General features: G+C 36.7%; 1 protein-coding gene across 1 annotated transcript in view; it reads left to right on the forward strand.

The window, feature by feature from the left end:
- The window catches only part of nampt.L (nicotinamide phosphoribosyltransferase L homeolog), a gene marked incomplete at its 5' end in the record, with an annotated part of 32035 nt that extends 17427 nt beyond the window's left edge, over positions 1-14608 (forward strand). Inside the window, 8 exon segments of the mRNA NM_001096519.1 lie at positions 199-327; positions 1733-1891; positions 2424-2560; positions 3359-3584; positions 3762-3881; positions 4566-4706; positions 5090-5224; positions 11868-14608. Coding sequence (NP_001089988.1) covers positions 199-327; positions 1733-1891; positions 2424-2560; positions 3359-3584; positions 3762-3881; positions 4566-4706; positions 5090-5224; positions 11868-11981 — 1161 coding nt within the window. The 3' untranslated portion in view covers positions 11982-14608.
- Positions 14609-20358: the final 5750 nt, after the last annotated feature.

Here is a 20358-nt window from a genome sequence, read left to right on the forward strand (position 1 = left end):
CCCGCAATAATCTGTCCACTCGTTCCACATGGGTACAAGCTGTTGCTGCAAGGGAATGGAAGCTTAAAGCCACACTTTATGCTACAAGATCATGATTCTATGAATATGCATTTTGTATTTAGTCTCATTTAACCAGAAAACTGGAATGTTTTTACATTTGTTCACATATTAAACTATATAATTATTTTTTAAAAACAGAAATATGATGGCCATCTTCCTATTGAAATCAAGGCCGTTCCTGAAGGCAGTGTGATTCCAAGGGGAAATGTACTTTTTACAGTGGAAAATACAGATCCAGAATGTTACTGGCTAACCAATTGGATTGAGGTACACATTAATGTCAATTGAACATAATTGAGATACTAGTTTCTTAAAATTAAGCTGTCTTTGTGAAAAAGAATGATTATGCATCCACCACAGTATGAATGCATGTTTATGGGTTTTTATTTTTATTTTCTTTTAAATCGTATACATTTTCGACCAATACTGTTAATGTGTTGGTAATGGCAACACACAGTAAGTAGATTTTGCTAGAACACTCAAGATGTGCTCATTTTGTCTGATTTGGGATAAAGAGTGCCTCTGCCTTTTCTGCTGCTGGAAACATGACTGTGGAACAGGTTTTGAAAATCATTCATGTAGTTCTATATATCAAACTGAGAGCATCAGAAATGTATTGTAGGAGACTGTATTTGCTTATATGTTTTGCAGTTTTACTCTCAAAGACAGACAGTGGCCTCGGTATGAAAATTATGTGTTTAAATGCCCAAAACAGAAACCAATCAACACACAACCTCCCATACTAAACTATAAGCTTCTTTACTATCCTCCTAATTTTAAATTTTTAATGTGCGTAATCACTCTTCTCTGGTGTAGAATGTTCTTCCTCTGAACCAGAAGCCTCTCTAATGCCACCCAGGTATATTAAACATTTAGCAACTGTCAAAGGGTGTGTGCAGTTGTATATTCATAAAGGCTAGAATGCCTTAAATTCAGGGTCAAGTGAAAGCTGTAAGTAAGAAAAACTAACGTGTGTTATTTGCTTAGTTAGTTGATTCACCCTTGGAGAAAGAGTATGTCTGTATACTTTGCATATCATATCTTGTGAGTTACAATAAGTAAAGATTTTTGTTTACATAATAGCTCTGAGACATATGATATCCTCTACTACTACTCTTGTATCAGTCACATTAGGGCATAAAATATTAAGTTCTTCTGACCTTCCTTCTCATTTTTCCAACACCATTTTTGGTTTCTTGTCAAACTACATTTTCTTCAGTGGCAGGTTATTTGTACATGAGATAAAGCTTGTTGTACTACTGTGGGTGTGTACGTAAAGGTGTTGGCAAAATTATAATTCTCACAGTTTTCACTTTGAAATGTATAGCATTTATTTGCATCATCCATTTAAATAGGTAATCGGTATGTCTAATGTGCTAATATTAGTTGTACTTTATTAGCAGCAGTAAATATGTTTATTGTACAAGTATTTTCAGTGATCTGTGTTCAGACTACATTCAGGGCACTGCAAAGCCCATTGCAATGAATAAAGTCATATATTTCAAAACATTGTTTGCTATGGGAACTTTATTTGATGGTAAAATTTTATTGATAAAATGTTAGTTATTCACTAATAGAGTACAACGAGAGCTCTCCAATTTAATAATTATTGTGATGAACTGTCAAATATATTAAATGTCCTTTTATTGTTTAATATATTTATATATTCTAGACCATTTTGGTGCAAACATGGTACCCAATTACTGTGGCAACAAATTCAAGAGAGCAGAAGAAGATCCTGGCAAAATACTTGTTTGAAACCTCCGGTAGTTTAACGGGTTTGGAGTACAAATTACATGATTTTGGCTACAGAGGAGTTTCTTCACAAGAGGTATTATATTGGAATAATATTGTCATGAGTAATAGTCGATTATTGATAAGGTTCTGATAAAGTCTGATTTTGTGAGAATATTTGTGAATAAGCTTCTAAAGTGTCAGTCTGTGCTTCAAAGAATTACCTTGGAAAGTAAAAGCAGTTTTCCTGCTAAATCACAGACTCTTAATTTATATCACAGACTCTTAATTTATGATTCAGGACACAAAACTGGGCCTCCATGCTGTTTAAGTGGTAAATCGTAATGGAAACAAGGTGCAAGACAAGTTCTGTTTTTTTTTGTTGCAAAATTCCCTGACCTAATTAGGGTCAGGGAATACTCCATTAGATGCTTCCCCATTTGCACTTCTCTTCCAAGTTACTGACTAGATATGAGGATATCTATGTTGGCTGTATCCTTACTTAGGTCACAACTGACAGTCGGGCATTATGAGATAATTTCAATGGCTTAAAAATTTGCAAAAGCTAAGACATTTCAGCAACAATAAGATCGAAAAATTTATGGTTATATATTATATATATTTTTAAGACTGCAGGAATTGGTGCTTCTGCCCACCTTGTAAACTTTAAAGGAACAGATACGGTAGCGGGAATTGCACTGATAAAACGCTACTATGGAACAAAGGATCCAGTCCCAGGATTTTCCATACCAGCTGCTGAACATAGGTAGAGTGCTGTTAGTTTCCTTATGTATCCTTCTACACCTTCTAATGCAATTTTGGTGTTTGTTGTTTCTTTCTTTCTTTGCTGTGCTTATAGTTGATATTTTAACTGGCATTATCATAACATCATAACATAACATGCCAATGTGTTGTTTTTTTTTTTTGTTTTTTTTGTTTGTTTTTTTTTACTGTGAGGTCGTAAAGGGGGTTTTCACCTTTAAACTGACTTTTAGTATGATGTAGAGGGTGATATTCTGAGACATTTTGCAATTGGTTTTCATTTTTTATTATTTGTGGCTTTTGGATTATTTGGCTTTTTATTCAGCAGCTCTCCCTTTTGCAGTTTCTGCAGTCTGGTTGCTATAGGTTCCAAATTACCTTAGCAACCATACATTGATTTGAATGAGACACTAGAATATGAATAGGAGAGGCCTGAACAGAAAGATGAGTAATAAAAAGTTGCAGTAACAATACATGTGAAGCCTTACAGAGCATTTGTTTTAGATGGTGTCGGAGACCCTCATTTGAAAGCTGGAAAGAGTAAGAGGAAGAAGGTGAAGAATGTATAAAATAAATAATGAAGGCCAATTGAAAAGTTGCTTTGAATTGTTCATTCTATACTAACATACTAAAAGTTAACCTAATGTTTTTCCTTTATATCCAAATGTTTTTTGTTTGTTTTCCTGTTAGTAAGTTGTTTGTCTATTTTTTGCCTCTGGTAAAATTGTGAATTAGAAATTAGTTTTGTAATGTTTGTATAACACAAATTTATATTTGTTTCCTCCTTTTCATTGTTTTTCAGTACTATAACCGCATGGGGAAAAGACCATGAAAGAGACGCTTTTGAACATATTGTAACACAGTTTTCTTCTGTACCAGTGTCTGTGGTCAGTGACAGCTATGATATTTACAATGCATGTGAGAAAATCTGGGGGGAAGACTTAAGAAGTTTAATTGAATCAAGAAGTGACAAGGCCCCATTAATAATCCGACCAGATTCTGGAAATCCTCTTGACACCGTAATAAAGGTAAAATGTTATATAGCACACATTTCTTTAAGGATTTTCACGTTGTAATTGTAATCTGTTGCAAAAATATCTAAAGCATTTGTTTAGCTAATTCTGTACTCTGTGGAAACTGAATTGCTGTTTTACTTTCCATACCGGTTTATTATAGTTCACTTTGTTGGTTTTCATGTGTTCCAGGTGCTGGAAATTTTAGAAAAGAAGTTCCCTGTGGAGGAAAATTCAAGAGGCTATAAAGTTTTGCCCCCTTACATCCGTGTTATCCAGGGGGATGGTGTGGATATAAATACTCTTCAAGAGGTTAGGACATTTCATAATTTTACAGAATGGATTTTCCAACATATGCTGGACAATCCATGTTGTGCTTTCCAGGAAACCATTTAAAGAACAACTATCATTAACAGCCAATGGTTTTTTTTTTAATTGAAAGCCTTTTCAATTAATTTAATTTAGTCTGAACAACAGTCCTGTTAGCTGTCTGATTACTTAATCTGCACATCCGTTTTTTTTGGCAGCATTCGAGACTTCAGTATTCTCTAGTGTGACCCTTGACTCCTCTAAATGACTGCATATTCGATTTCTTATTGGCAATAGAGCGATACAATACTTTTTTTTTTTTATAAAAGAAATGTACCTAAGTTTTCTTATATGTAACAGTATAGTAGCTGCAGGTTAGTGATGAGCAAAATTTTAACCAAGTTTCTCTGCGAAAATGACGCCCATAAACTCCAATAGGTGAAAAAAATAGTTGCGCGTCAAAAAAAAAAAAAAAATGTTGTCGCCCATAGACTTCAATGCACTTTGGAGTCGTCCATCACTACGTGCAGATGGTTTAGAAGGGCCACTTCAAATATGAGATATGATCAAGCCCATAAAATGTAAGTGTTCAGGGCAAGTACCTCTTTGTCAACACAGGTAGTTTATAGCAAAAAACAAGATGTTATGCTGTTTGAAGTTTTTACAGATACATTTTTTTTTTTTAAGATTGTAGAAGGAATGAAACAGCACAAGTGGAGCATTGAAAATATTTCATTTGGATCTGGAGGAGCACTGCTACAGAAGCTGACGAGAGACCTTTTAAACTGCTCATTTAAATGCAGTTATGTTGTGACAAATGGCTTAGGGGTAAGTAACTTAACAGTCTGTTTTACATTACCTTATGAAGCCTTTTCTAAACAATAAGCTATTTTACAGTACAATATTGTATTATCACTGGTTGGTGTTCTTTTGATTGCTATGTATTCAGATTAATACTTAAACGTGTTTTATTTAGCGCTATTATTTTACATTGTTTCAGACCTTTGTTCGTAGGTTCTGGCTGAAGTCGTTATAAGAAAAACGCGTAAAAAAAACCATTTTTTTTTTTTTTTGTGATGTGTCCTGCCATGTTTTACACCACATAATAAATCTACCCCTTAAGTTGTGGCTAGAAGGGAACAATTATATGGCAATTGTTGGAACTATGGACACTTGTAGAAATAAACTATTTTTTATTTTATTTTCTATAGGTAAATGTGTTTAAGGACCCAGTTGCTGATCCAAATAAAAGGTCAAAGAAAGGAAGGCTATCTTTGCACAGCACACGAAAAAAGGAATATGTTACTCTTGAAGAAGGAAAGGGAGATCTGGAGGAATATGGGCCAGTAAGTTGTACTGGGAATGCAAGATTATGGGCAGTTCCTTGTTTGGGTTTCTTATTTTTAGTATTCTGCTGCTGTATTTGTATTCACAACTCATATTCTAATGATAAAAGGACAGATGTTTATTTTTTTTTAAGACCTAGTGAAGGAAAACTTTGTTCAGGTCTTTATCTGTAAGATCAAGTGTACATGGTGCGTTTTGTCTCCTGTGCTTAATCTTCTTCAGTGCAGGTGGCAAAATGTCCAAATATACCTTTGCCTTTGTGTCACTGTAAATTGGCAGTGATAAAACATTGTATATGTGATTCTGTTGCTTCACACTGACACCATTACACCATTTCTGACATTTTGTCACTTCTGCATGTGAGACAAACTTATCCTGTGCCATTGACCATAGATTTTGAGACTTTGTCATTGTATTCAGTTTCCGGCTGGTATGTTCATTGACTGTATGGAATGCAAGAATATAATTGTTTAATTATTTGTTATGGCTGAAATACATAATGTTGCCTTCCTCTGTATCAGATGTTTCCAAAAGATGGGACTGGCCAGCATAGTGGGACCTGAAACATTGGAATGTGGATGTCTATTATGTTGAAATTTGAGATTAAATATCATTAAACTGTAGTACTAATCTATAACACTGCATACGTTTTACCACTGACAAGTGAGAAAGGGCCAGTGTGATCTGAAACGTGTTTTGAGAACAATAAAAAATAGCAGTTAAGTACTGCATTTTAAGTTGCTCCTTTCATACTTTTGCTTTTTCGTATATACAGGGGTCTAGTATGGTGAGACCTAGTAAAGGTTGAGCATTTACAGTTGGTGCTACAGATATGTCTATGGATGCCATCATATAGTAGTCCTTCACCTGTTGTTGGGTCTGACTTTACTGATCACTCTGGTAGCCTAAAAGACAAATAGATCTTGTACTGAAAATGTGTTCTTCTTATTTTTTAATTTTTATTACATAATTTTTTATTTATTAGTGGGAGGGTAAACTACAAAGTTCATATAAGAGTATTGAAGTGCTTCTATTCAGGACATTGGTCATTAAGTGCCAAGATTGCACCAGATGCTGTTCTAGTTCTCCAACATGTAGGATCTGAGTTTAGTTTGAAGATGTTGAGGGATAGTTTTTGGAATTTCAGAGGTAAGGACAACAAGGTAGACCGGTTTAAGGTGCGAGATTGCAGTGTATGAGGATGGTGTCACTCTGATAAAGCATTGATAATCATGGAAATACAGAAACTCATATATAAAGGGCTTTTACAATATCACTTCCTGACAATTTTTGTAAACACACCAACTGCTTAGCACTTCTACAATATTTTGCATTCTCTCACTTTAGGTGCATATTTTGGAGCAACATTTTGTTTATTTGAGCATGCAGTGATAAGTAAATAAGTGAACAGGGACAGGTTTGTTCAATTATAGTTAGGTTAAATTTTAGGTAGGGTTGATTTACGTAAGATAAGATAGCTAGGTTATCTGGGTCCAAGTATAAGTGGTTAATTACCAGCAAAATCTGCCAGAAAGGAAGAAAAACTCCAGCAGATTGATGAACATTTGATTAAGGGCATTGGCCCAAAACATGTTGTATAACCACTACCCTGAATAAAGTCACTGCAGTTAATCAGGCAGAGTCCTTCTCCTTTTCTACTGGATCTGGATATTATTTATATACAGGTGATATTTACAGCCAAATTAATAGATGATTTATGGAAGGAACTGTTGACATTAAGGGGATTATTTATTAATGGTCGAGTTGTGTTTTTCTCAAAAAAATTTAAGTTTTTTTGAGGGTAGTTTAACTAAAAACATGAATTTTTCTGATTTATTATGCCCCTAAAGCTGTTAAAATCCCAAATCCGAAAAGGCTCCAGCTAATACCCGTCGAGGTCATGTAGAAGTCAGTAGCAGAGGTCCCTTGAACCATTTGAAAAATGTTTTTTGCCTTGATTGTTTGGTTTTTTTTTTGTTTTTTTTACAGTGGGTTTTCCTCGAAAACTCGAATTCGATGTATTCAAGGTTTTTGTCCACCAATAATTCAAATTTTTCCCCCCGATTGCATTCAATTGGGTGTTTTAAATTCAGGTTTTTTCATATATAAGCAAACATGCCAGTTGTGAGTTTATTTGAGGTAGAAAACCCCTAACAAGCCTCACAAACTTGACCTTTGATAATCCCCTAAGAATAAACCATAGACGTCTAGTAGTAGAAGGTAAATAGGGAAGGAAGGGTTGCATGCAACATTATAGTATACATTTAATTTACACCTGTTTGGATGAAAAGTAGAAAGTTAGAGATGAATTGAATGTACAGTATGTGTAGGAGCTAGAGTAAGAACGTGCACAAAGTAAAATAATATGGGCTTATGATCAAGAGTGCAAGTGGAAAGGAGAATTTGGGTAAAATTCTGAGCTAGTTGTCTGCATGGAGGGCGGTCTGTGAATGGTATCTACTTTGCTTTTGATTAAATTGGCAAATTCCTTGGGAGAGTGTAGAAAATGAGTTGTTGGTAAGTGGTGTAGAAGGGTATTGAATATGGAAAACAAGTATTGTGGGTTGGATTTATTATTGTTTGAGAGTAGTATTTTTTGGCATGGGAGATGGTATAATTGAGGCACAATATGAGAAATTGTATATTGGAGAAAGCCATAGAAAGCTATTTTTAATTGTTGGCCTGGATTTCCTTTGTCTGGCTTCTTAACAACTCTAACATGTTTTCTCCAAATGAAAGGAACATGTAGGCACAAATATAAAGAAGAAAAAAGCAATTAAATGCTGCAATCTAGAAGGCCTGTCATAAGGGCCGTAGTTACTGGGATAAAGCCCCCAGTTCTAAGGGCATATATCCAAAACAGAAAGATATCCCAAAACTCTGTGATTCAGTTAAAAATGCAAGTTTTTATTTAATATTGAGTTAAAAGAATAGGCAATACAGACCAACTGGTATTCCGCCTTATGCGTTTCATACCCTCTGGTACTTATTCATAGCCATTAATGATACCCAATTTAACAGCAATATTTAAACCCAAAGAGATCCCTCCCTTAACATTTTAAAACCAATCACAAATTGCCACATAACACTCAGATGTCAGAGCAGCGTTATACAGTACATGTATATTGTTAAGGTTTTCTTTTTTTCAGTATGCCTATAATCAGCACAAATAATAACAAAAGCAAAAATATATCAAAATTCTCAAAAAAGCGTGTACATATGTCCTGATTTTTAAAAATTTAAAACGGTTAGTACCATAAATGAAGTATAGATCAGGGTAAATGCTCCACTATTGTTGCTCAAAAATAGTTAAGTCTACTCGTATTCTCTTTGTTTGTATATTGACCTAATACTTATAGTTTTCATGAGTATATAGTTAAATAACTGTACCTTATGTAATCCCGCTATAAATAATTCGTAATTAAGACCAAGTGGTAAGAGAGTATGTAAATAAAAAATCCAAAATACCTCAGTTTTTGCTAGAAGGCCTGCCAAATCACTTAATCTAACTCCTAGCCTCACTCTTTCAATCCCTTGTACATCTTAAAAAAAAATATTACTTTCATTACACTGTGCAAAATGTCTAGTTATATTACTCTTCTCAACATCTTTTGGATTCTTAATTTGACTTAGGTGTTCCCTTATTCGTTCTTTTAGTGTTCTATTTGTACAGCCCACATATTGCTTTTGGCACTTCATGCATGTCACCAAATAGATCACTGTAGGAGTATTGCAATTTATACAATTCCTTATTTTATAGCTTGTATTTGTCACTGTTGACTTGAATTCCTTTGACACTTGTATATGCTGACATGTTATACATCTATGGATACTGCATTTATGGCTCACCTTGACTCCCACTGGGCTCATATCCCCTGCTTTTTCTTTCTTCTTCCCTAAACATATTTTGTTTCAATAAATCCCTCGGTGTATGGGCCCGTCTAGGAACACTATTTAAACCCAACCTCAACAATTTATGTAAATTGTCATCTGCATATAAAATAGACTGCAGCAGATACTGCAGCTGCTTAAAGAATTTCCGTCCCCGGACAATAATTTGCAGCGAGCCGTGCAACAAGTATCCTGCTCGTGACTGAGGGAAGCCAGGGACCTGGTGGGCTTCTCCTTTCCTCTGTCTCATCTAGTTAATGATGGCAGAAGGCAGAGCCTTGGGCCCTGGGGGGCTGCCGGCTGTCATGAGGTGCCAGTGGGCTGTGCAGGGCTTTTGGTGTGCAATGTGCGGGAGGGGAAGGCCGGGACCTAGAGCACATATGAGAGATGCCGGTAGACGTGCGTGCTTAATCCTCTGTGCCAGGAGGTTAGTGGGAGGCCCAGGAGGGGGCACTGAGGATCCTTCTAGGCTGCACGAACTGAACCTGTTTCCTTCCGCTCACGGCCTCCTTTGTCCTCTGTTCCGGCACTCTTCTCCCCCACAAATGTGTGATTAAGATTGCAGCTGCCTAGCACAGGGGTGCCCAAACTTTTTGCAATGAGGGCCAGATTTGGTGAGGTGAAAAAATGTGTGGGGGCCGACCATTCAGCCTGACATTCTTTGAACCATTAACATTAAATTACAGGAATCGAGTAATCGTAGTAGTAATATTTGGGCACATTCGTGAAATGATCTGCCACTTGGTCTATACTGCTGCCTGTGTGCTGAATGTGTTAGCAATAGACACGTACTGGAACGTAGTGACACCATACTTCTTTACTGTAACGGCACGTCAGTACGTCTATTGACAGCTTCAGCCCTAAAGAAGTATGCAAAACGGGGGAGGAGGGAGGTCTACCTGGGATGGGGCGTACAGGGTTTTTTCCCCACAGATTGATTTCTCCTTTAATTGTGGCCCTGTCATGGTGATAAGTTGTAGTTGTGCTGAAGGGGCTGTGGGTTGAATCTGTCAGGGGCAGACGCTAAACTGGGGTAAGCATTGCAACAGTTGCAGTCAGTGGATACTACTACTCTGGAGTGTTTTACAATGCAGATTATATTACTATCCTCATTGATTTTAAAAGGGATTGCTCACCTTTAAATTAACCTTTTATTATAAGCAGTTTATGGGCTTTGTATACTTGTTCTTTTGCCATACGGTAGACGGCCCACTGTTTTTATCAAGGTAGATCGCCTGATGGGGGCCAGGTTGTCGAGAGTAGATCCTAGGGTAACAAAGTCTGGGCACCCCTGGTCTAGATGATTTTATTAGAGCTGTCTTTAAACTTTAAAAATACACTCCGGCAAAAAGCCTACTGCCAGAGATTTGCTGAGAGGGGAATAGTAAAGATTAACTTCATTATTTTGGAAATGGTTGTAAATGTTTTTTGGTTTCATGAGTTTTACAGGACAGGGACTGTGTTTGAAATCCTATCTTAGTTCTTCTTGCATAACATCTCATGGACATTTAAGCAATAATGAAGAGGGAGGTATTCAAAAAGTATGCTATGTGCCCTACAATCCTTCACCCTTTACAGGTTCTACAACCATCTTGTCAATCACTGTAAACAACACTAAATTCCAGTGCTCTCACGTTCATTCTTCTTTTCTTTATTTCTCATAAAATCTTGCCACTAAATCTGACTTTTCCAAGATTATATCCTTCTATTTCCTGCCATGGGAATTATTCTGTTCCAGGGATTTGAAAAGGGGCAATAGACACATGACACTGTGATACAAAATTGGGCAAAATGCCAAAGAATGACAGAAATACTGATTAAATCTGAGTTGCACCCTGTAGTAGAAGGAATATTTAGAATGAAAATGAAGTTCGTTCCATTGTCTCTAATTGGACAGGGAAAGGACTTACAGAGTATGTGTGCAGTATGTGAAAATTTGTGGGTGCAGGAGTTGAAAGAAGCGAGGTGAAAAGCTGGCAGTCATATGCAAACTGAAGATTACATCTAGAGAGGTGTTGTATGTGTTGAGTGCCAGTGGAAAGTGTGAAGTGAGGGTTGACATTAAGATAAAAACTGAGCAATTCGATAAGAGTTTAATTAATAACTAGGGGGAGAAGTTCATAAACAGTGAAACTGTGTTTGGTGTCCCTGCTGGGAGGGTTCGCTAGACAAACAATCCTGAAGGTGTACAATCTTTGGTAAAGGCACAACAGTATTTTAGTGTCATGAAGAGAGATTTTAGTTGCCTTGCGCAAAATAAATGGTTAATGTATTGTGGCCCAGTGGTAAGCGCTGCTGATTTGAAATGCTGGGCTCCTGAGTTTGTTTCTGGCTTGGTCAGTATCTGCAAGGAGTTTGTATTTTTTCCTCTTGTCTGAGTGGCTTTCCTCCTGTTTCCTCCCACACTCCAAAAACATACTAGCAGGTTTGAATTGACTCTAATTTGTACATATGAATGAATATAGGAATGTAAGCTGCACTGGGGCAGGGTCCGATGTTAATGCTGAATAATATGTGTAAAACACTGTGTATAAATATTTTAATAAGGAAAGTAAATAAAGAGGCACTCTTCTGTATAGGACAAAGGAAAACCGGGGCTTTCCTGTATATGTTACTGTGTCAGAATTGCAGATGAAGCAACACAACCCTTCAAAAAAATTTTTGTTAGTCAGTCTTGCTTCATGGCTAGTATGTTACAAATGTAAAGCAATTATTATCCAGCTAATTTATGTACAATTATTTGTTTCACAGGATCTTCTTCGCACAGTCTTTCAGAATGGCAAAATCATTTCCTGTTATTCATTTGATGATGTGAGAAGAAACGCTGGCCTAATAAACACAGAGTTGGAAGAAGAGATTCAGTAGATTTTATTTGATGTTAACCATTGGTGGATTCTCTGTACAAATGTGTGTGATTTATATTTTGCCAAGTTTATATATTAATTTCTGAACAGAATACCAGTTTTGCCAATGTTTTTACATGCAGTACACAGATGTCCTTGATATGGATGTCTGGAATTCTGGAGTTGATATCACAACAGACAAAAACCTTCATAGCTGCGGTAGCACTCTTTAACCTGCATTTTATTTCTTAATACAGACCAAACTTTGTAACTTTTTTAAATTTGTTCCCACAAAAATGTAATTTTACAAAAATCTTATCCCTATTAAAGAAATCCAGACGGGATTCTTACAGTTGGGCATCGTAAACCATAGTATCTTGGTACAAAACATACTTCTTAACATTACTCAGGAACACATCGCAAGAACAGGTACATGCCGCCTCCAGTTTTCTATTAATTTAGATGTTTCATTGGCTTGCAAGCAATAGAGATCCTTTTCAAATTTAAGAGCAACTGAAAGGCTATAAAATGGATGTAAAATTGACTATCCTTTAATGCTATTCACAGTGATCTCCCCAGGCCTTTTTTCTCCTACCACCCGGTTCCCCTCGGGCTAGCACAATATAAAAACTTCTTATTTTGAAAACTAGTAGGAAGCACACAGTCCCGTCAGCTTCTGCAAAAAATGTTTTAATAGGGCATAGCAGGCAAGGGAGGCCCATAATTAATCATTTTTTCCCCAATGGCTAAAATGTTTAGGTTTTTTTCATGGGAGAACACTGGCTATTCACAGATGTACTTACAACCATACATGAATACAAAGCAAGCATAGAATTACTTGCTGATTAGGCCTGTCTGTAATTCCAGGGTTGTTTTAGTTGGATTAAGACTAGGACCATTTTGGCACGAGGGGAGAAATCAGATAGCTGAAAGATGGCTGATTTCAGCCCTACCACAGGCATTACCCTCCTCTCTTTTCCACGTTGAATTGGCTTGATGAGAACAGACTAGGTGAGTTTCTGTGAAGAACGGCAAGTCTCTGCATTTTGATCCAAAATCCACTGAAGTCTTTTTGAAACGAGCCAATTCAATGTGGGAAAAAGAGGAGGCTACTGCCTGTGGTAGGGCTGAAATCAGCCAGTATATGGAAGATAGCTGATTTAAGCCCCAGTGTGGCCCTAACCTTTAAGAAAAGATTGGTTTGTTTGGTAAGGTGAGCCAGGTCAGGCTGCTCTAGTTCTAACTGGAGTTTATGCAAATATGTTGGGAAATAGCTGCAGTGCAGTCCTTGACATGGGGGCTTTTTAAACCTACCTGATTATTATCACATATTGACCAGATATCATTTGGGCAGTACATTTGTTTAACATCATAAAATACCTTCAAAGACATGCACTTTTTCAAAACGACCTTTTTAATGAAATCACAGTATCCATTGTGAGTGTCAATATGATGGACATCCCCTCCCAGAGAATTCAGTTCCTTCACTAGGAATGATTTACTGAATTAAAAGTACTGTCAGCTACTTGGACTTTTAAGCTGTTGAATGACCAGTCCTTAGGAACAATACATTCTTTATAAAGATAAATTGCAGCTACTTATCAAACTCCTATTGGATGACCTATAGTTATTGGCCCCCCAGCGGTTGCTGGGTCTCTATCCTCTGTGTCACACCCCTACTTTTAAGTAAAATAACCTGAAAGTTTGTAACACAGTACAAAACCATTATGTTCAACCTCTTGTCCTAACAAAAACTACCTAACTGCATGTTGATCATTTGTGTAGTGCAAGAAAGGGGAATGGCCAGAAATGTTAAGACTACACACGTGTTCATGGTAGGGCAAGATTTCTGATGGTGGCCCTGTGTGTGTGTGTGTGTATATTCAATATTTTAATGGCTTTTAATGATTTTTAGCAGCAAAAAGTTTGTGCTACATAATATTATGCTATGATCCCTTATGCAGCCTTTCATAATCTGTAATAAGACTGTTAACATTTTAGGCAATTATAAAGCGTTTAATCTTTAGAACAAAACAGCATCATGCCCTGGTTATGCTGTGTAACCAGAGTTGGCAGCCTATAGGCAACAGAAAAACTGCAATACATTCATAAATGATTGTCCATAGATGATTGCCTTCAATAATGTACTATAATATATGTAACACTATTGCAAAGCTGTACTGAGCTGTTTCTATGAAACAGAAGGTTTTTTTTTATGTAACCCTTTAAAGAAATAATATTAAAAAAATGACTGAAGTATATTAAGAGCAATATGCTGTACATAATAATGCACAGGGTTTTGCCATGTTGTATGTGAAGATTAGGAGTAAAAATGTTTAAATAGGGAAATGTCTGTAATATGTTTGAATCCACTTGAGTATCTTGCTGCTACCCTGGCTTTGGAGAGAAATCCCACTCTTAATTGTTGTTGTGAAAGTGCTGGATGACCTGATTACTGTATGTCATATGATGGTCACATGATGCTTAAAAATGGGGAATTTGCTGATACAAACATAGCTGGGGATTTACACAAAAATGAAATCTCAGAATTTGCTCAGCACGACACTGAATTCAATTTCATTTACCCATTTTGAAGAACGCAACATAGTGTGTTTTAGCCACCTTATGTACAATAAAAGACACACTTTACTGTGCCCTGAGCTTTAACAAAATAGACACTTTTAATATTCTAATACTTTATACAGACAATGTCCAGTCTGCTGCTTTCCGGCTGTTTCTGAGCTATAGCTTCCATTATCCACTGATATCCTTTGGCTTGTGCTGGGTCCTGGGACACATCCTTGTTTTTTCTCCTGAAAATAATGTGATCATTTGTGTATTTTATCTAGTTTTCCTGCAATATAGAATTTAGGTTTAGATTTAGTTGCATTTTTACACTGTAGAATATATAGTTTGTCAGTCATAAAAACATAATGTAGGGAGACTCATACTTTTAAATAACAGAGTGTACATTTTTGGTATTTTGTTACGAATTCAAACTGCCATTAGTATGTAAAGAAAAAAATCTAAAAGGTTCCTTCCTAATATTTTTATATGTCGGCCTATCTAAAGTTGTGATAGAAATGCACTGTTTTCACTGTATACCTTTAATGTACTATAATTTAAGTGAGTATCTTGTTTAGATATCATAGTGGGCACATACTAAAGGCTATATATGTGTACATATTTTATTTTAATATGGGAATAATATTTTTTCTTCTAAGCATGCATATCTGTTGATGCCTTCAAAATCACGATTAGACACCCACCAGCTCTAGAGTGACAGATCGGTATAACTCCCATAGAACTTATAGAACGTAATGGGCATTGTCCTTCAGCATTCCCCCTGACTTCCTGCTTATTAAGCCTTGCTTCTAGACTGACTGGCCAGTATATTTGCATTTTATGTCTCTTAAATCTCTTTTGCAAAATAAATCTAAAGCAATTTGATGGTGTGCCTATCTTCTGGTTTACCTGTCAACAGCTTCATGTATATAGGGGGCTTTAAATATTTGCTGTACCAGTGTAAATGAGCATAAAACTGCAACGATTACACTAGGGGGGCCTATTTATGATTGCTTAAGCTTTTTGGCTCAAGCAGTCATCAAGGAAACCCACTGTGTGTTTTCATGAGGTGGCTTTTGGGCAGAAAAACCTAATCATATATAAGCTCCTTCGTCTAGAGACATATAACGACCAATCTAAAGGTCTCTTATATTGGGGCGGACATAATTGATTGCTGTTGGAATATTAGGCTTGCTGCTACCTCATTTCTGTTAATATTTGAGGAAAGATATATATATATATATGCATTTGTTGATGTGGCCAAAAACATTCATATCACGGCACCAAACATATAGCCATATTTTTTCCACTTTACCTGCAGGAGATTAATGGCCTTTTCTTTATGTTGTAGTACAATCATGGTGTATCCAACAAATGTATAATACCTTTGGCCTAGGATGTACATGTATGTCACCATTTAAACATATGATCTGTGAGCTTTGTATGGTTTCCTAAATGGCTTTTTATATATACATATATATTCCTTGCACTGATATCACATTTAATGGCTTGGATGATATCTAGCACTGGAAAAAGATGTGCCCTTTTCCTATTTAATTTATCTATTTAGTTTCCTAGTTTATATTCCTATCTTTGTGGAATGGGATGATTTATTTAGTAGATATGTTTGTCATCTCCGTTTAATGTCGCTGATCAAGCAGTCCTGTTTTAATCATGAAATATAATAAAACCATGCCTACAAATTTTCTACTTGAAGGTCTTTGTTTCAATTTCCAGTTTGTAAATGTTGGTTTAAGCAATACAAAATATATTTTCTATTTAAAGCTGCATTACACAAGCAATTGAAGGGGTATGTCAGTATTAGAAAAGGTGCTTTTTTTTACGAAGAGAAATAAAAAAATGTTATAAAATCCATTAGGATAATCGAGATTGAAGTGATATTGAAGGAAAAGTTAATATGCATTGTGTTACATCAACTGTAATCAGCCACAGGTATTTTACATTTCAGTATGATGACTATGATTAGTTTAATATCAAGTCAAACATGCAACTGTTCTAGCATAGTGGTTTCTTGTTTGGTTAAAATTGTATAATTATGGTTGGTGTTCTGTCACTGAGACTACTACTGTTGCATACCCACTGTATATAACTGTGGACCCCAGAAGAGGCAGGTCTTAAAGGAGAACTAAACCCCCCACAATTTGTAAGTCCCCAACTGGCCTCCCTCCATTGGCCCCCTCCCTGCCTCCCCCCTGCACAGTCTTAACCCAGAATTATGTCCCCTCTTGAAATAGTGACCGCACATGCAGAGTGAGCGCAGCGGAGGTCATGGGCGGCATCTTCACTTCTGTAATCTTCGTGAGTGGCGTAATGCCGCATGCGCAGTTGGAGCAATCTTCCAGTTCGCGACAACTGCGCATGAGCCAAAAGAGACGGAAATTGCCGAAGGGGAGGAAGAAGACACGAAGAAGATGGCTGCACTCACTCTGCATGTTCGGTCACTATTTCAAGAGGGGACATAATTCTGGGATAAGACTGTGCAGGGCGGAGGCAGGGAGGGGGGCCAGTGGGGACTTAACATTGCGGGGTGTTTAGTTCTCCTTTAATGGGAATGGGTCGGAGTTTTGAGAGAGGGAGACTTAGGGCTTTTGGGTGGATCACTGGTGTAGTTTTTGGCATTATTGGGGAGTGGCCAGGGCAGATTTTGGTGGCAGTGAAAACAGGGGGCTTTTTTTTTCTTCTTTTTTGGGCCCCATTTTACTCAACAATGTAAACTTTCTTAAAAATGTTATTGTGATTATCATTCTATTGAATGCTATAGAATTGCGCCCCCCCAGATTGGAAAGCCAAATTTACATGAGAAAACTCGAGAAAAACTAATCAGTTTTCTATAGAAGTTGACCGAACTTGTCTCAATTCAAGTAACTTTATTATCCCCCCCCCCAAGTTTATTAAAACAATTGATTTTCAGCCCCACTGAAATTTAATGGAACAATATGATGTATTTTCTGTGACTTTTTTTTTTTTCCTGAAACAAATTTGAACAGAGCTCTGTAATTTATAAATCTGCCCCGTAGCATCTAAATTTAAGGAAATGTGACACCCATAGATGAAGTTGAATCCAAGATTATGAAGTAATGACATGAAAAATGTTAAGTCTGTGTTGTACTGCTTTCTCTATATATTTTTCTGATTTTATTTTGTGTTATTCTATGCATTTGTTTGTATTTAAAAATAAAGTATTCTATTAAAAAAACTGACAGATACTGTACATGGAAAGTGCATATATGCTGATTGCTTATTGTGTCAAGGCTGATGGAACTGTGAAGTTGGCATAAAAGTACCTGAAACCACCACTGCTACCTTCCATGAGCTTTAATATGACATGTCTGAAAGTGTTGGAGATTTCATCCCAGAAATGTTCTGATGAAAAGCACCAGTAACAATGCTGTAACATCTCCTATTCACATAACTAGTAAGCAGCTAAGGCCACTTGCTGGTGGAGAATAAATGCCATTAGTAATGCGCAAATCAAACTAAAATCCCTCAGGCTTATATGTATGGTTTTGGGACAGCAAACTATCACTAGTTTGTCAAGGGGCCTGGGAGGCGCTGGTTAGGGTCGGGAACCTGACATGCACATCACTGCTTCATGTGCAATAAGCCCTGACAGTATGGCACAAAGTGTGTGCGTGTGAAGGTGTTTTAACATATGCAAGCCTATAACAACTGCATTACAAGAACATACAGGATGTTATTACCTAAATTCTGATATTCCTTTCTGCCTCAAAGCTATTTTTGCACAGCTCCTTAGCCACAAAATGACACGTGCCTTAAGGATATATGAGGTGTGATAGTCATAATTGCCTTTTAAGGTTGGCATGATATTATCTTGTACCATGAATTCTTCACCCCAATTAAACACACTGAAGGTATCCGCATAAGGTTAAAAACATTTAAAAAATACATTGTCTGTATTGCTCAAGTTGCAATTTTTCATGGCTACAGTTACTCTTGATTAAAGGAGCCTTTCCAGTGCTTACCTATAAAAGTTACAGCTAAAACTTTAAGATAGAGACCACAAAAAGTCAGGATAAGCTCTTAAATTTTGGGGCACATGTATTACCATAGGTAAACTTATTACAGTTTTCAGAATCATCCATTTAAAACACACACATATAATATGATCTTGCTGGATCATCCCTTTATATGTGTATTTGTTTCACCTCTCGTGTTTCCTATAGCCGCTTGGCAAACCTGGTTAATGGCTTTCTAAATTGTTTCAATTTAAAGGAGTAGTTCACCTTTAAGCTAACTTTAAGAATGTTAGTTTTATTATTTGAGCTGATCTTCAGTTTTTATTTCTTACTGAATTGCTTGTCTTTTTCTTTGGAAGCAATAGTTTTCCCAAAGACACAAAATCCAATATTTTCAGGCTGATCTCCACTACGTGTACCTGCACCAAAGCGTAAGCTGTACTTTTCAGTACAGAAAAACAGAGCTTGGAGATAGGAGTGGATACACTTTACTCAGCCTGCAAAAATAAAGCAAACTGAGAGCAGCAAAGCCAACACTCAGCGCGCCCTGACCCTAAAGCCACTAATCAGACATTTATACAGTTTAAAGTGTTCTGAAAGTTGTTGAGCAACCATGTCTGCTAGATTAGTTTCTCTAAGGAGAGGATTATTTAGCCTCTCTTAGTATTGTGTAGGGCCACAGAAAGGTATATTTGATGAAGGAACCACCATCGAGTTGTAGAGATGTAGTGTGGATATTGGAGGACACCATGGAGGGAATAGGATTATGAGGGGTGACCATTTCTATTATGAATTAGGGTTCATGAAGTATGGGAAAAGTACCCAGGTTGTGCTCCTTTAACCAACAAATGTTCTTTAACATATTGCACAAGGGATAGTAAAGAACCTAATTATAGTAGCAGATCCAGCTGTTCCAAACCAGGACAAAACAGAAGGGTTGAGATAAATAGAATATAAATCCATTCTTCAGCTTTTTTACCTCCTAGCACAAAATAGATTCCTATGTTAGAATATTTTATGGGTCATTTCCGCTGCATCTGTGCTCTGTTTCTTTTTAATTACCAGCACCCTCAGTGACACACTCTTCACAGATCACATAACCAACCAACAAATATTTGTGTTACTTTTTTTTCCACTTATCAAACCTTAGACTTTCAGCTCAATACATAACTAAGAATACCCTGAGATGCTGGTTAAGACCTTCACTTACTTATGCTTTTTTTTTATGCTGACATGTATCCATGCCCCTTCAACATCTGATGAGACGAGTAAGATTAACTGTACAAAGTGTTCTGTATGACTTGTGTTTTCATAAAAAATAGTCCTTTCAAGTACTATTTCCAATTTCTAGTGTGAGGATTGTGAATCCTCTAGCTTTACTGTGGCGCTAATTCCCTAATTAGGCTGAGATTTGTGAAGCAAGCCTATTAGCTTTCCAAGATATTCCTTTAAGGGCACATAGGGTGATATTGTGACTTATTTGCTTCCCTAGTTATTCTTGGAACTGTGGCCAAAAGGTTGTATTTTCGTTTAACGTTAATTGTTTTGATGTGGCCCTGGCTGAAATTTGGATCTCAACTGTACGCTAGAACTTAAAAAAACAGGGTAGGTATTTGCACTTGGTGCCCAAGACCAAAATTGGTAAAATAACAAAATTGCATTTAACATCAAGGCTAAAGTTAAGGCTCGGGTTTATGAGGGGGAAAAAACAGATTAGCACTGACAACTGTGCACCCAGCAGTAACATCAGGTAAGTTATTAATTATGTAGTAATGTAGTTATTGCTGAACTACAGCTATCAGCAGCCCCCAAGATCTAGTGGGTTTTTTTTGGGGG

Source organism: Xenopus laevis, chromosome 3L (assembly GCF_017654675.1).
Source record: "Xenopus laevis strain J_2021 chromosome 3L, Xenopus_laevis_v10.1, whole genome shotgun sequence".
In the NCBI taxonomy this organism is placed as follows: domain Eukaryota; kingdom Metazoa; phylum Chordata; class Amphibia; order Anura; family Pipidae; genus Xenopus; species Xenopus laevis.